Source organism: Oculina patagonica, chromosome 13 (genome assembly GCF_052425735.1).
Source record: "Oculina patagonica isolate OP01 chromosome 13, crgOcupat, whole genome shotgun sequence".
In the NCBI taxonomy this organism is placed as follows: Eukaryota; Metazoa; Cnidaria; class Anthozoa; order Scleractinia; family Oculinidae; genus Oculina; species Oculina patagonica.
Window position 1 is genome coordinate 13,421,129 of NC_135770.1, and position 16,709 is coordinate 13,437,837.

Here is a 16,709-nt window from a genome sequence, read left to right on the forward strand (position 1 = left end):
TAATAGAGAGGTTAAGCATGACGTTTACGGCAAACGGCAAAAATGAAACTTTTACCGTGTCGCTTTAGTTGTATGTACAGTGGAGTGTAATTATTTGTATAAGCAATGAATAGTAGGAGACGTTATTCCATTTTTGTGAGCTTTATTTACGGATTTGACGTCTGCTGTTAGCGTCATGCTTAACCTCTCTAGTATCGTTATCTCCGGGAAGATTTTACGTTCGGTCCGCTAAATTCTCATCGTTATATCGGGAATATCGTTATATCGAAGATCGTTATATCGGGGTCCTGTCCCATACATTTTACTGTAACTTTTGCCGGGACATGGTAGTACATGTGGTACAATCAGACCAAGAGGTCCGTGCCACCCGTGCGTCTGCGTCACGGATAATAGAGAGAGCTTGGTTAAATTAGTCAGTCGAGATTCAAAAAGGCTTAATAAATAAAAGATTTTTAGCTTCTTTTAGGTTTCCTTGCCGCCTTTAAAAGTTACAACACGTTATCTGTACTCTTACAACTATATTACTTTTTTGTGGCAAAATAGAAGAAAGAAAAAGTATTCTATGGTTTTTTAACAACGGTTTCATTTATCTATTATGAACCACAGAATCCAAAGCTGAAGAATTTACAGTTTGACTAATAAATCATTTCACAAGGGACTAATACTTCAATCGTATTTCGTAATCTGAAGTGTGTTTTGTCAGGCTGGTAATTGAGTGGAAATTAATTGAAAATTTACAGACACTCAAATATACTCCTCGTTATTTTCCACAACCAATCAAACCAAGTGTTAAGTCAAGGTGTTAACTACAAGTCACCGGTATGTAGATTAGTTCTGCATGGGCCGATTGGGAATATTAGCTTCAGTGTACTGCTATTCTCCAGAAAGAGTGGGACTATTTCGTACAACGCAGTCAGTTTCATGGGGAGCATCCTGCGTAAAGATGGTTAGTGGTTATTTCTCAGTCATTTTTCCTCTTGTTTCTTAGATATAGGAAACAGTGGCTGGTTACATTCATTTTTGGACAAAAATATTATTTAATACAATACGGAATAGAAATGAGGGCCTTTTTGTCTTCTAACGGTAAACTGCACAGCAAGAGAAACAAGACGGTATGCCAATAGGAGCAAAATTAAAATTTTGGCATGGGGGTCGCCGTCGTTTTATAGCATTTTGTTTTATAGCACAATCCCGTGTCTCAAAATAATATATTATTGATTTAAAGCAGGTCTTGCGCTTAATTATTTCAAGGAATTAAATGAAGTTGTAGAAAAAGTCAACATTGAGTTCTTATAACAAGCAGAATCTTGTCCTCGGTCGTGAGTACAGACCCCACTGGGTTCGGCCTATAGTCGCGTCCAAGGTCAATATTCTCCCATACAGACCGAATAAGCTCGGGTAATAACTAAAGCTCAGTTCAAGATATTTATTATATAGCCAAACTTCAAACGAGAAAACGTAACGAACGAAATTAAAAAATAAGGGTGAGTCACTATCCTCGTCCTATCCTTGCCTACGTGTCGTGTCTTGTAGCTTGATTAAGCTTTTCTCGTCCATGTACACAGTAATCTTTGTCATTCGATTGAATATTGCCAAGGGCGTTTTTAAGATCGAGTATAAAAATAAATCTTTCAAGTCATTTACGGCTGACACTAAAATATTAGGCGGGGGTGTTTTTAAAGTAATGAAAAGATGCAGGTGCTCCTCGTCCTAAAATGCTTATACTCGCTGATACGGTAAAAGAACATACATGGATGGGAATTTTTTTGTTTAATTTTGCAGAGAAATCGTTCCAAGTTGTGTGTATGAATTACGACAAAAATGTTTTTGGTAATTATACGTTATTGGCTCCACGCAACGGATGAGATTACCGTTGCTCGGGGTATTTTTCCTGTATAGGGAACGCTTTAGCATTTATATTGATCATCTCGGTCTGTTTGCGTTCTCAAACACGCTGCTGCCGGAGACAAGTCAACTGATGTATTTCACTGTACCTTTTTTGTTTGCGTTACGCCGAGTCGCTGCCGCTGAAACTTCCTTCCTCATCAACAGCAAGCTATTTTCCTTGTTTAACCTCGTGCAGTACATTTGTTAGCTGTTCCTTCAGCTGTATACAGTTCCTCTAATCGTTACAAGACATGAGAAGTCTTTTCAACATAAGGTAAAGTTTTTGTCATTTCAAGCTGTCTCACTCTGTGTGTATTTGCTACTTTCTCTTAGCTCCCTTTTGGTTGCTTGCTCCATTTCGTTTTTTTCTCTCATTACTGCTCGATCTTCTTGTTTGCGATAATATTTTTTTGTCGAGTTACACTTTTCCGCGAAATGTCAGCTTTTCAGTATTATTGTTGCTTTTTGGAGTTTGGTTCGTATTTTGCCATCTTAAACGTTAGTTTTTCCTTATTCATACCTATTTATATGCTGTAAATATAGTTTCTCTTTTCTTCAGTTCCGCACTAGTTTGTTCAGTGTTCATATAAGAGCGGCTTAAACATCTTGTCAATGTGTTTAGGGTCTAGTTTTTACGTTTCCAGTCTACAGGAGTCTATTCTATTTTTCTCCACTGGCACTCTCTTGGCTGTGTATTTATTTGAGTTTGTCAGCCTATTTCCCAGTCGTTTGGTGGATTTTTCATCCTTCTAAATTCACTCGAGTCGATGTTTGGAATCACTAAGCAAGGTATTTGTTAATCCCTTTGGTTGTATTTCACGGTATTAGGTCACCATAACTATTCTGAATTAAAGCCAAACTTAGCTTCTAAATACACGAGCTTTCAGCAGATTACCTTTCTTGTCCAACTCAACGAAGCGCCTCTTTAATTTGTTAGCTATCTATCATTTCATATCCAACACTGACAAGCGCTTGTGGAATAATTGACGTACATGCATATCTTCATCCTCCTCTATTCCTCATAGACTAACCCACCCACTCTCCTTACGTAGCAGTATGAGTAGGACGTGACACCCACCCTCCGATTTTTCTTGAGGAGAGCGGGCGGCTATGCATAGGCCTATTTCCTCATATCTTGTGCTGTGTAATGATTGCATGGTCTTGAGTGAAATCTGTATTACAGGTTTGTTGAAACAAAATCTTATGTAAAGATAACAATTCCAACTTACCTAAAGTTAAAACCACTTTAATACTTCCAGAATAAGGTCGCACCGAGAATTAAACACTTATCCAGATTTTTCCGAGAGCGACCTTCAAGAACAACTCTTCAATTATTTCCATGCATGTGCTTAATAAGCGAAAAGATGGTTTGACCAGTTTTCGCCTTTGAACTGAGGTATACTGTAACGAGAAGGATTTTATTACTTCTGTATATTGTTATTTTTGCCCAAATTCGTCGAATTTCATCGAAATGGGTTTGCATTACTTTTGCACAAATACGTCTTGTACAGAATAATTTGTTGCTTTTCGTTTTCGGTAGTTTGTTTATTTAAAAAAATAAGTTCTCGTTTTGATACGCGTGAACACGACTTAAGGTAACTTTTCAGGAAATGCTTATTGGCAAAAATATATTATTTACTGTTTTCGTTTTTATAGAAATTATCAGCTTTATTACAGTTGTTCCTTGCCATTAAATAAGCCGAAATAGATGATTTTGAAATTTAAGGCCAACAAAATACGATTTCTTGTTTGCTGCCAGCTGATATGTGTTTGAAAGTTTGCAATTGACTGAAGAGCGCGGCCGAAACGAAAGAATGTGTTGGGGGGGGGGGGGGGGTTTGATTTTTTTTTTTTTTAAAATTTTTTTTGTTTTATTGCTCCGAATTTATCGCGCAATGTACATTACTAGGTCTGGATCAGCTACACAAGACCGTACCTTTTATTTATTAGGATATTTTTTAAGAACGAGCAGCTGATATATTTGTAAAAAAGACAAACACAAGTCAGAAAATTTTGATGTCAGCGACTTGGTGAAGTTCTCAACTGAAGTGCGTTTATAATTCGAGCAGTGAGCTTAGCATATAGTCAAGGAGCACTTAGAAAGACCATTTCAAACTTACATACTTTAATCTGAAACTTTGTTAGGTACGCATGTAAACTTTTCTAGGTCAAACCGAAATTCATTTTAGTACCAGTCGGTGAGGCGTATTTCTAATTAGAATATCCTTCAGTCCTGGAAAACATAACAAACTGTTGTCATTTTTTTCTAACACTTCCCTTGGTAAATTGCTTTGTTTGAAATCGGATTTGACGTTTAAAGTGTTTCATTATAAGCTGGATTGAAGCAAACTACTTTATTTTGTAACTTGAAAAAGCAACCCGTAGCCAGTTGCTGATCAATTTCGGTGTCTATCTGCATGGAATGTACAAGATTATCACGCAGAAAATAACCTCACGCATTACAGATGACTCTTTTAAATTAAATTTCTGACGTGTTTTTTTGATATAGCCAAATATCGACTTATTGATACCTACGTGTTTATTATACTTTTCGTTTAAAATCACCTCAGTTAGACAAGTTTCGGCTTTAACAACTTTCATCAAAGAGCATATGTTTACATTAATAATCAGCCTCTTGTTCAACGTTTTATTAAAGTATTTTAATTTACTGTCAGCAATATTACTTTCATATAGTCTCATTACTTACCAAGTCTCTCGTTTGTTTTGGGTAAAATGAAATTAATTTTTTCTATAGACCGACAAACAAGGCTTTGTAGATGGGTTAATATGGCGGTTTTGCAAGAAAAGTTAACGTTGCCGTGGTAAATCACGTCCTGCCAGTCCTGCCCAAGAAGAGAGTTTAAACCCATTTCAGGGTTATGATTTTTTTTCCTAAAATGCAAACTACTGGGACTAAGATAACCTTGTTATGTTTTACACAACAACTACTAGCAATAAGAAAAGCCAGTAAATGACAAAAATAATTATCTTTGTAATTTGTATAGAAAAACGGTCTGTTCGAATTGTGTTCGAGAAACAATTAGGGATTAATTGTACGAGTGAACAGATCGGACCTTTAAGTATCGGAGAAGTAATTTCCACGAGTGGCGCAGACACGAGTTAAACGTACTGAAGTAGTTAAACGTACTAAAAATTTTGGCTAAATTGCATCTATGAATTATTCTTATTCTTTATTAGAGCAGTTCACAAAGAAAGAGGTAGATCAGTCAGATTTTGTACGAGAGTATATAGCCGTGAGTACATCCCAACACATCATAGTTAAACCAGCCATTTATAAAAGTAAACCGTTAACTGTATAGATATCATACCAGACAGAAAAGCAAGTTAGTTTGACGCAATATCATTATATTGCTGATCCTTAAGGTCATTTTTCGTTCAAAAAGGCTTTTTCAGGTAATCTGATTACTGAATTTTCGTGCGTAAAATGTGGATATTTTCCCATAAAACTGATCGATAAAACAGAACAGACTGCATTAATCATTTAATAAGACTGGATCTGTACGTTGTTAAAAAAAAAAAGAACGGCTTGGGAACCGACAAATTTCAGGAATTTCGTCCTTGCTTCAATGAATATGTTCGATCTGATAGACATTTAGAAAATGCGCCACCCAAAGCTAGTAGGTTACGTAGGAATCAAAAGCACTAGAAATGAAATCTGAGATTGGTTTCTTTCTACATATATGGGGTAAATGCCAAACAATCACAACGATCACAACGCAATCTACACCCCAATTCAATTAAAAAAAAATTAAAGGTGAAAAAATACGTTGACATGGTTCGTTAAACGTATGCAAACACTGTAGAATATTACCAACAAGAAACAGATAAGCGCTTCCTATTGGAGATAATTAAAATGGGGATTAGAAATGCAACTATCTCGTATACGACATACAAAGGAAAAGTATTAAGAGAATATTAGACCCCAGCTCAAACAGTTGAATGATCCTATCTGCGGTACCATTTCCTTGCCGGATATTAACCAACTGAGTCCTACTATATTTGATTATATGCTACGATAATCTTAAATAAATCCGAACCTCGGTCTCTATGTGAAGGGAAGCAAGTCATGTTTAGGGCAAAATGTCGATGATTGGAGAGTGGTAAATGGTTCCAAGACGAAAAGTCGCCAGGAAAAGTCGGATTTACCGTTGAATTTTAGTTCTGTAATTTTTTTTTTTTTTGATTTGGTGGGCAAAAAGACCTTTTGCTATTCATAAACGAAGCGTAGGCACAAAATACGACTCACCATCTAGCAACGAAGGGGCAGTATTTTTCTACTATCAAAAAGGATGGATTATAAATAGATTTTAAATAGTTTTGCCAAATTGAATGCACAAAGACCAAACAGGCGTCGTAAAAAGACGATATATTGAGGAAAACATCAGAATTATTAGCGATGTACTGGACTTGTTTGTTCCTGACAACTTAGTAGCCCTTGATTTTCGTAAGCTTTTGACTCTCTTGAATGGCCCGTTATAATGAAGAGTTTCTACTCTTTTTATTTCGGCACAAGCATAATAAAACGATGGATCAATATGTTTTATACCAACGTGGAGAGCGCAATGATAAATAATGGATGTATAACTAATTGATTTAAACCCTCAATGCGCTACTGTATTATAGCAGCACAATTAATAACAAGCCTATTGCCCTTCATGACTTCGTAGATGAGGTACAACAAAGATATTCTTTTGAAAACAGCGTTAGCTAGTAAATGGGAAAACACTTTTTCTTTGGTAAACTGTCTCTACTCCTTCCTAAAGATGAGTTGCCTTGAGGAAGGTTTTTGTATTATGACTGATTGGCAAAACCATTTTCAGTGTTTTTGTAATTCCTTTCTAACGCATAAATATGGAACTGTTAAAGATACTCTGGCTTTTGCAACATTAATTCAAACAAGTCTTATTAGCACTGATACTAAGGCTTTGCAGTAAAAATGATGTATTTTGCTGAAAGACTTGGACTTTTATAGTATTATAAAATGCTCTTTTTTTTTTTTCTTTTTTTTTTTTTTTTTTTGGGGGGGGGGAAAAAAAAAAATTTTTTTTTTTTTTTTTTTTTTTTTTTTTTTATTTATATTATTTTTTTTTTTTTTTTTTTTTTTTTTTTTTTTTTTTTTTTTTTTTTTTTTTTTTAAAATTTTTTTTAAAAAAATTTTTTTTTTTTTCATCTTGGTATAAGGGATATATAACTTTAGAAACACAGGACAATATTAAGTAACATGGTTTTTAGTGTCGTAAAAGCGCAAGCAGTATTGTATTCTTTGTAACCAATGAAGTGATGTAAATGTAAATAGTTCATGGCGTACTACGTGTATTCAAATAAGCGTGTGTTTAATAAAAACAAAACAAAAACAAAAAGCAAAATATATATATATATATTTACCCATACAAATGTTGTTAGTATAATGCGGGAAGAGGAGGAGGAGGGGAAAGGAAAAACGCATCAAGTTACATGTTCTAGAGAAATAAATAGTCGTATATTTCCTTTTTTCGTGGGTAAGAGCATAAGAAACCTACACCAAATAAAACATTGTCCATTAGCAGACAAATCAGTTCTTCAGTTACAAATACTTTATTGTGACAAATACTATTTTCATCGTGCGATTTCTATTTTTGGGTATTTCACTTTATCATGCCTTTTTCTAAGTTGCACTAAAAACTGTGAAAAATGAAAAACGACATACTTGACTTTAGCAATAAAATTGGGTCAAATAATTGGAAATAATAATGCGAATGAATTTAAAAAAAGTAACGATCATGTGGCAGTGGAATTTCATATAGGAATGATGGAAATAAGCAAGAACAATTGACAACAACCAACAACAACAAAACTGGAAAACAAACATAAAACACTGTTTTGTTCCTGATAATTATAGATATTTTACTGTTCAATGCAGAAATTAGGAATTTAATTTTGGACAATCGGCACTTGCCTAACAAGAAAGGTACTTGCAACTCTTGAAATATTCCAATTTGAGGCGGATACTTTACATTCTGGTTTTCGATTCATGAAATCAATTTTATCGACTACCTTAATATTTTTGAGCGGCTGTTCTTTGAACGTGTAGTCTCCAATTTTTCAACAAATATCCTGGTCGAGTTAAGATGTGGAAGAGTGAAATCGAATTTATTGGTTAAAAGTGCGTTTCGTTTGTAACCAGTGGCCCATTCATACCCTGGTTTCGTGTCTTTTTCGCTAAGCCTTCCTTTACACATTTGCCGATGATTTTTTTCCTCGCAGTATATTAAAAACAAACAACCAACAAAACGCAAAAATACTTTATAAGATGCGGGGTGGCGTTTTAGCAAGGAAGCTTGACCGTTAATGTTTTAAAATATTGACATTTAAGGAATAACAGCTCATTAGCAAACAGAGGTGTTTACGGCAAAAGTGCTTTTTGACACTTAAAAAGTCGTTTATATTTAAATGTTTGTACAGTTGATAAACAGCTTGATAGCAGAGGTCAATTGTTCCTTGTTGTTGTATATAACAGCATAATAGTACCACACAAACAAAATGTATCAACTCTGCGTGGGGCGGAGAGGGAGGGAGGGAGGGAGGTGTAAACACAGTTTAGAGAGGGTAAATTTGTTTCATATTATGCAGTCACATTATACTATCATACTTCTACTATCATACACTAGTCATACTACTATTGTCTTTTTCTTTTTTTTTTTCTTTGCTTTAAACGCTCGAGTGTTAGTGATTTTTACATAAGTTCTTTACAATAAAAAGCTTCTTTTTCGCCTTTTATCCTAAAAGAGAAAAACATCTATTTACTCCCATTTAGTGGGCTTTCAATGATAAACTCACTTTTTCCGTGGAGCAGTGTAATTTAAGTCTTCGGAGCGAAATTGATGTGCCTGCACCTGCAATCCCCAAACTGACTACACATTACTAAATATATGCAGTCTTCTCTTGCCTCCGAGTTTTAGTAATATCTTCACCTTTAAGACGTTTTATTGATTGAATTCAGTCATAAGTTCAGTTATATTGCGCACTGCTTGACAGACTGTCTGCCCACTGCCGGAGCCAATGTGTAGATTAATTTACTTGAGTTCTGACAGCAATTAAAAAAATGTCGGTCAGAACTAAAAAAAAGATTACTCTAGAATGCTGAAATTATTGTATAATATAAAGAATTTGCTATTCTCTGGTAAACACTTTTGTTTTCGCACATTTTGTATGACAAGTTTATTTGCCTCTCCCTTGCACACTTACAAAAAACATTTTCTCGCATATTCTCAATTCTCAGATAAGCAAGTTGCCCGCCACTCCCACCACCGTTTTGTTTTATCCGGCTGTTGACAAACTTTTCTTTGAAAATTTGACACGCGTTAACAATAAGCTCTTTAGAATGCAGTTTAATACGACTGAGAGAGCCATTGTTCATAAACCTTACCCGTTTGTTGTAGCACAAGGTGGTAGTGACTAGCATGTTCATTTCACTTGTCACCTGTGTAAATAAACCACCGCAAAACATAAGCTTCTAGAAGCGTGGACCAATACAATAAGATTACACCACTCGCTTGATTGCATGTTAGTATGCAAACCACTTCCATTTGTGATGTTGAATAAGCGCTAAATTGACACCTACATCCTTAATAAACCGGACGCCAAAAGCACGAATTCTGTTTACATGAAATAAATACTTGTCCATGACGACGGAGATTTACAAGACGAAAGGCAAGTCGACGAGTCTTCGTTATGGAATCTGTTGGAACATTTTCAGGTAAATACCGTGTGAAATCTTTGTACCAGGTATTTCTACATCAGATTAGATGATAAAAAGCCTAACAATTATTCTTTTTAAAAGCGAAAATAGGCTTGTTAATCCTGCGGCTACTGGCTCATAAAATAATTTTTAGGAATTAATTGTGAAACAATAAGTCTTAACTGTAAGTGCGAAATATCGTCTCTCTTAGTAACATTTGTAAAGCTGACTTGAGAAAATAAGCTGTTGTTTGATGAGCCATTGTTAAGGTTTCAGCCTCAAATTCAAAACTTAAATACAACTTACTGAAATCATATTACACAAACGTTCCTTTTTTACTAACAAAAAAACATTGTGAAGTAGTGTAAAAAAAAAGCAAATTACGTTTTTCCAAACCCTCTTGATGAACGACGTAAGCAGGAGTAAAGGATGTTCCGGGCGGGGGTTTGTTAATTCGTCAAGTATCGATTAATCCACTCAGATTCATGTACAAAACTGATCAAGAGGAAGAAAAGAAATTACGCTTTAAAAAAAGGCAGAATATAATTGCTTTGTCTCGCCTACGATGCGGTTCTTTCACCTCCAAATTGAAACGAACGTAATAACAGATGAGAAAATGGTAAGTAATTCTCGTTTGTTCTTGAGCTTACTGAACAGTGCTAAAAGGAAATGAACTACAGGAGGTAAACATGAATTTGTCATACGTCCTCAGCTGTTTGAAATCTAAGGCGTGGAACTCATTCATTTTAGTCGCCACGGCGTCTTAACCTCTTAACTAATCGCATCAGTTCATCGACGTGTATATATACAAATGCGTCTGCGCTGAGTGTAGACACAATCGTGCTTTTGATGTTTTTATTCATTTAGATAAACCTGATAAAGGACGTGCTGTTTTTACGTGCTGTTAAAGAACAAAGTAATTTGTTCAGTAATAAATATGCAAATTGTTGCCTTTTATGTGTGAGTAGGAAAAACCAATCGTCAAAGCGGGGAGCATTTGATATTATTCCCAATTTTTTTCTCACAACTCGATGAAATCAAAACTCCAATCGATCATTGCCTCAGTTGTTGGCCTTGGGTGAATATCCTGTTACCTTGCATTTTTTTTGGGTAACCACATTTTAAAATATTCTACACTGCTGGCTTATCATGAACAAAACCAACAACAACAGCGCGTCACCCTATAGGTACGTAGAATTATATTCTACCCGACTTGCAGCAGTAATGTTACAGAAACGCAAAACTTATTTCACGTTATCGAAATTGCCTTCAGATCGAAGGAAAGTTAAAAAAATACTTCGTATAAAAAATGCCAAAATAATGCTATGAAAAGGGCAAGGATTGTTAACATTGCGGTCAAATACATTATAAACTCCAAGTTTGGTTTTTGGTCCGTCGTAACAAAAATCAATGCAAATTACATTTTGTCAAAACTGAATCACGGTTTCGTTCTCGGAATCTATTTTTTAGCGTTATAAAACCAGGTTGTTTTAACGAATTCTCGAATACGAGAAATGTTGTTTTTGACAATTAAGTTACACATGCGCATTCAGCCGGATGCTTAGAATGATATGGTAACCGGCGTGGTCGAGTGCTTGGAGCCTGGGCCTTAGTGGCTTGTAATTTTGTAAACAAAATTCAATCAACAATAACTCAGTCGTCATTGTGATCATCTTCATTATAAAAATAATTTGCTACGTATTTATTCGATTTACCGCCCTGTTTTTTTTTGGTATTTCAACCTTTATGTTTAACAGTAACTCAGTTATTGCCTTGGTCTTCATGGGCTTTTCCCTTCGTATCAAATATTTTGCTACCAGCCTATAACTATATTTTATTTTTTGTTTTAGCTGACAAAAACCAGTTTTAATATTTTTGATACTTTTCACTACTTTTGTGACGATAACAATTTCCATCCTTAATTTTACTTATGCAAACAAAGCCAGTTGTATATTTCAAAAGAATCGTCGCGTTATGTTAAGATTAAGATTTAAGATTTTTATTGCGCAGATTAACATATAAATTTGACCAAATGCGCCTCACGAATAAAATAAATAAATTGTAGGAATATAAGTGATTTAAAAACTAGCTATTTACAATATTTCTGTTTTAACTAGGAATCACAGTCACCCGTCTTGCAATAGTCTCCTTTGTAACAATTAAAATAACAATTGAACGAGAAAGGACCTTGTTTTTAAAGGTACGGACTTGAGAAGTTTTAGTTCCTCTTTCTTCGAGTCGGTGTTAAAATTAAAATGACTTTTAACACGTTACGAGATGATTTGCACTCTACTGGAAATTATTAAACGCCTTATCTTCGATTATATATAAAATGGCAAATTAATCTTTCTCTGTAGTTCTTTTTTCGCCTTTGAAATATTGGTTTCCTTTACTTTATATTTTGTTTATAGTCAAATTACTACTGCGTCATTGAACGATATCTCAGCTAAATTTCATCGATCATGTTTACAGGGCTGCATGTAAACTAAATTTTATGCAAAATAAAATGAGCTATGTGAAAAGCCCCTAGAGAAAATTGAAGAGTTTTATTAGCGGTATTATTTAACAGGTAGCCTCAACAGACAACGCCAGAAAATGAAAGTCTCAGAGTTATGCTATGCAGACCGCGTGTCGACTTATGTGATTCATGATCAGCGTGTTTCCAAGTTCAAAGTTGGAAGCTTTTCAGTTCTTGAATGCTGTGTTTATGAAAGTGTATAAAGGAAGCATATAAAATACGAAGGGAATCTTTTTAGTTTTGCTTGAAATTTTTGGAATATTTGGAGGTTTAAATATTGCGTGCAAAAATTAGGATTTCATGGATAATCTTGCAACCTTTTTGGCCTCTCAATTTCATCCAATCTTTCCAAAGACCTCAATTATTAAACAATCTTTGATGGAAATTCTGATAAGAAAAAACTTCTCCGGGAAAATATGACTCCGTATTTGAATATTAGAAAAAGATCGTAACATTGATAACACTAAACAATATATGTCATTTCTCTGGAAGAAATGTTTTTCTTTGGTCTATTTTATTCACGAGTTTTTCCTTAACTGCAGCAGTAACTCACGTATTTTATGAGTGTTCTGTTCTGCTACCTATCGTTTAGAAATCTGAAAGACGTCAGTTGACGAAAACAATCCAATTAAAATATTCCAGTTCCTGAGTAATAAACTCCTCAAAGGAAATTTGTTCAAACTTGTCAGTAAAGTCTGAACGTTTTCCGATCATGATGGATTAAGGCGAAAATGTATGACTTTATTTAAAAGTCAAATTTCCATTTTTCTCGGTTCGTACCAAAAAATAGGGAGCAGAAGTTGTAGAAACTCTCTATTTAACTTTAAATGTGAAGTGTCAACGTCGAGTCACAGAGGTATCATGCAATCGTATCAGCATATCTTATACATACGACACGCACGAATGTGTAATACTCAGATGCTGTTACTTTGGCGTGCGCGAACTGTCTTTTCTTAATTCCTTTGATAGAGAACGTGATATTTGTAGAAACGTTAGAACAAAATAAATTCAAACATTATCCTGCAGCGTGCACAACAACGACACTCACTGCACACATAGTAGAGAAAAGGAATATTATAAAGAATATAAATTGTGATGTTAACTCCCCACCTACAATGATAAAGTAATAGAGGGCTTCTAGGACAGTTATATAATGCAGTACCCAGATCAGTGTAATGCGTGTAAAAGATACTGCTATCTCCGTGCTAATTTGGCCGATCTTTTTGAGGAAGAGATAAAAAGATCAGTTGCAAATAAACACTTTCTGCACGTACGTGCTTGCGAGCCCGGGGTTAAGTTCAACGTTTAGTTAATAGCTCTTCAAAACATGTCAGAATGTTTTGGTGAGCACATCGCTATCATCTCCTCAGTCTTTATTTCAGAAGTCCATAAACAGATATTTTACGGCCTTGCAAGCTCGGTCCGTTAGGGAACATGATGACTCACCGCGAAATCAGTTTTGAAGGCAAGGATTAGATGCATGTTCGATATGGTGAAGAACTGTGTTTATCTTTTCTCATGCAATGATTTTTCTTTTCAGGAGCCTCGTTTAACAACACAAGAAACTCGTCAACTGTTGAGAGTGAAACTCTGAAAGGCTACTTGAAGATGAATTATGAGATTCTTGTTCCATGGGCTGTTGCGTACTCCGTTGTTGCTGCCGCTATCCTGTTTGGCAATGGCCTTGTGATCATATCTTTTGCAAAGAAGAAGTTCCTTCGTACTCATACCAACTACTTCATCGTTTCATTAGCAGCTACTGACTGGTTTGTTGGTGTTATCTCCATTCCCTGGTGGATTGTTGTCATGTTTGTTAGCCACGAACAAGAGACTTGGTTTGCCTATTTGCATGACATCTGGGTAATATTTGACATACTTGGCGGTGTTGGCTCAATACTGCATCTTGTTGCGCTAAGCTGGGATAGATTCTGTGCCATTGTATGGCCTCTGAGCCATCGTATCTACACTGCCAAACGCTACTTGTTGATTTTGGCCTTGATTTGGTCGGTGGCGATTCCAGTGGCGGTGTGTTCCAAACCGGGAATGGCATCAGCACCTAAGGCATACAACGTGACCATCATAGTTCTTTGCTTTTTCGTACCACTGTTAATTGTCTGCGTGACACAAGCCGCTGTAGTTATTTCTATCCACAAGAACAGGGTGCAGAACTCTTACAGGTTTAAAAGAAGTCTTCGCAAAGAGGTCCGTGTTGCCAAGACGGTGATCATTATGATTGCGTTATTCATGATTGGGTGGCTTCCTTTCTTCACACTCTCCTTGGTAAGTTACATCAGGCCAGAGATTAGTCCTTCATGGCAAGCGATCTGCGCTGTGAAATTTCTTCAGTATGGAAATTCGGCCGTTAATCCAGTGTTGTACGCCCACAAGTTCCCGCACTTTCGCAGAGCGTTTGCAGCCATGCTGTGTCCTTGTCGCGAAGTCAGCAAAACAGCACGTAACGTTGGAGAGAGTTTCAGAACAACATTATCTTCTTTGGCTCCTGGCTCGGTTCGAAAGAAAACTGTTCAAAGCTACTGGACAAATGTACAGTCAGCTGCCAACGGTGACTGTTCAAATGATTCGTCTTTACAAACTTTAGCACGCGAAACTGGTGCGACTGATCGACCTTCTGCTGATGAAATCGAACTTCAAGGGAGCGGCTCTAATGTGTCCTCTTGAAGAGAACCAAAAAATACAGAATTTTATTGCTATTCTGGAAGTTAGGAAGTTCTAGTCTTAATGGTAGTTACTAATAGTCCTTTTAACAGTACAGCGTTTCCTAAGATAAGCCATTGGTTTTCATGTAGCCATGTTGGAAACTGACCATTTCTTTCACGGTTCACAAACAAAACCGACCGAAACTGAAATTACTGTAGGAAACAAATGTCACGCCGGAGAAAACGAGCTTACGTTAAAAAATCAATCACGAAGTCCTGACTAAATTTTTCAATCGATCACTCAATAATCAATGAATGAATTAATTGATCAATGATGCGAGCAATCGACCTATCAATTAATAGCTTAAATCTTTGTAAAAGACTATGTAGTAAACTCGAAATTGAAATGTTAAATTACTCGAGAAGTCCTTATTTATCGATTATTTACGCATGATATGTTAAAATATTTTAAATACCTTGTTTGGGAGTAGTGCGAGATCTTGCACAAGATTTTTAGCGGCTTCTCAAGCTGATTCCATATTCACAAACTATTAAAAGATGGTTTTCTTTATGTCCTACAAAAGATTTGTTTTTTATTTGGCAGCTTTTTTTTTTTTTTTTAAAAAGATTTTTGTGCCGTAAATAGCTAGAACAAAGAGGTCTCTTGGTTGTTTTAAGAAACATTTGAACTACTCGGGCTCCCATCAGTTCTACCAGCGTTAGTCCACTCGGGTACGTCTCCTTAACTATTTGCTCATAAAAACTTGGACTTGTAGCGTAATTGTTAAATTGAACAAAGGATTAGTTGCTTTAGTCCCTAAATAAAGATGTAGTTAAAGAGAAAACACGTGCATTTGCCAACATAACCCGACTGAGACATATATGGAAGTGAGTCTGGAAGAACTCGAGACTTTTGCCAAACTCACTCATGTATTTGCCGCAGCGACATTTACCGTAAAAGCCCGATCGCTGAAAATTCCTTCTTTATAAGCATATGCTAGTATCTAAATATTTATGTTGATATAGCTCATTCACGTTAAAATGTAATCAACATTATAAAATAAAAAATATATTAAGGTTTTTGTTGTTAGTTGATGATGATGTTCATTTCGTTGCCACGTCAACGTGAAAAGAGGTGACACTACCCTTTTTTTGACCGTTTGAAGCTCGTGTCTTAAACATTAGTCAGTAAAAGTTTTTGTTTGATAAATTGTTCTCTAATCGGCAGTGGAAACATTTTTATAGATTTTAAAAATATCTGTTGGGGGGGTTCAGAACCAGCTTAAATGTATGTGAAAATAACATGGCGCTGAACCCTGCCGACAGTATTTGTTTTTGAAAATTTTTAAAATGGTTCTTATGCTGCTTAGTTAAAAACGTATTTGAAAAAAATTTCACCGTGCAGTTTTCAAATTATTAGCCTTCAAACATCAAAAATAGGTTATCTTCGACCTCTTCAAGTTTCACGTTGCCATGGTTCCATGGCAACAATTTTCGGTATCAAAGCGAACTCAATTTTTCCATTGGTAAAACCCATATAAATTCGTACTGAAAGGTATTCCTAAACAATATTGGGGTAGCTGTGATATGCAATAGACAGGAAGCCTTAAAGTATTGTGAGCCACCTTAACTATACCTCTTTAGCTTCGTATGTGAATTGCCCATTTCAAATCATGTGGGAACTGATCGTTCATCTATCTGAAAATTATTCACTCATTCAGTCTACGTGGATATGTTTAATTGGAAATAATTCTCTTAGAGAAAATCACATGGTCTGAAAAGGGACAGCAAACAAACAAAGCTAAAGAGGTTTATGCCTCCTATTGGTTGCGAGTTTATTTATGAATATATATAGTTGATTTACCCATTTCTCTTTTTGAGATCCTGGAAATGGGTGTAGCGGCCGCGC

General features: G+C 35.6%; 1 protein-coding gene across 5 annotated transcripts; it reads left to right on the forward strand.

Annotated features, from left to right (window-relative positions):
- Positions 1-1,854: 1,854 nt before the first annotated feature.
- On the forward strand, positions 1,855-15,364 carry LOC144635437 (D(1)-like dopamine receptor). 5 transcript variants are annotated; one of them, XM_078494546.1, is made up of 2 exons: positions 1,855-2,161; positions 13,684-15,364. In XM_078494546.1, the coding sequence occupies exon 2, from the start codon at positions 13,752-13,754 to the stop codon at positions 14,820-14,822; it is 1,071 nt and encodes a 356-aa protein (XP_078350672.1). In that variant the 5' UTR covers positions 1,855-2,161; positions 13,684-13,751; the 3' UTR covers positions 14,823-15,364. The 5 variants fall into 5 exon arrangements, with proteins under 5 accessions (XP_078350672.1, XP_078350670.1, XP_078350673.1 ...); XM_078494544.1 differs by lacking the exon at positions 1,855-2,161 and adding an exon at positions 9,513-9,643; XM_078494547.1 differs by lacking the exon at positions 1,855-2,161 and adding an exon at positions 10,173-10,244.
- The last annotated feature ends 1,345 nt before the right edge of the window (positions 15,365-16,709 follow it).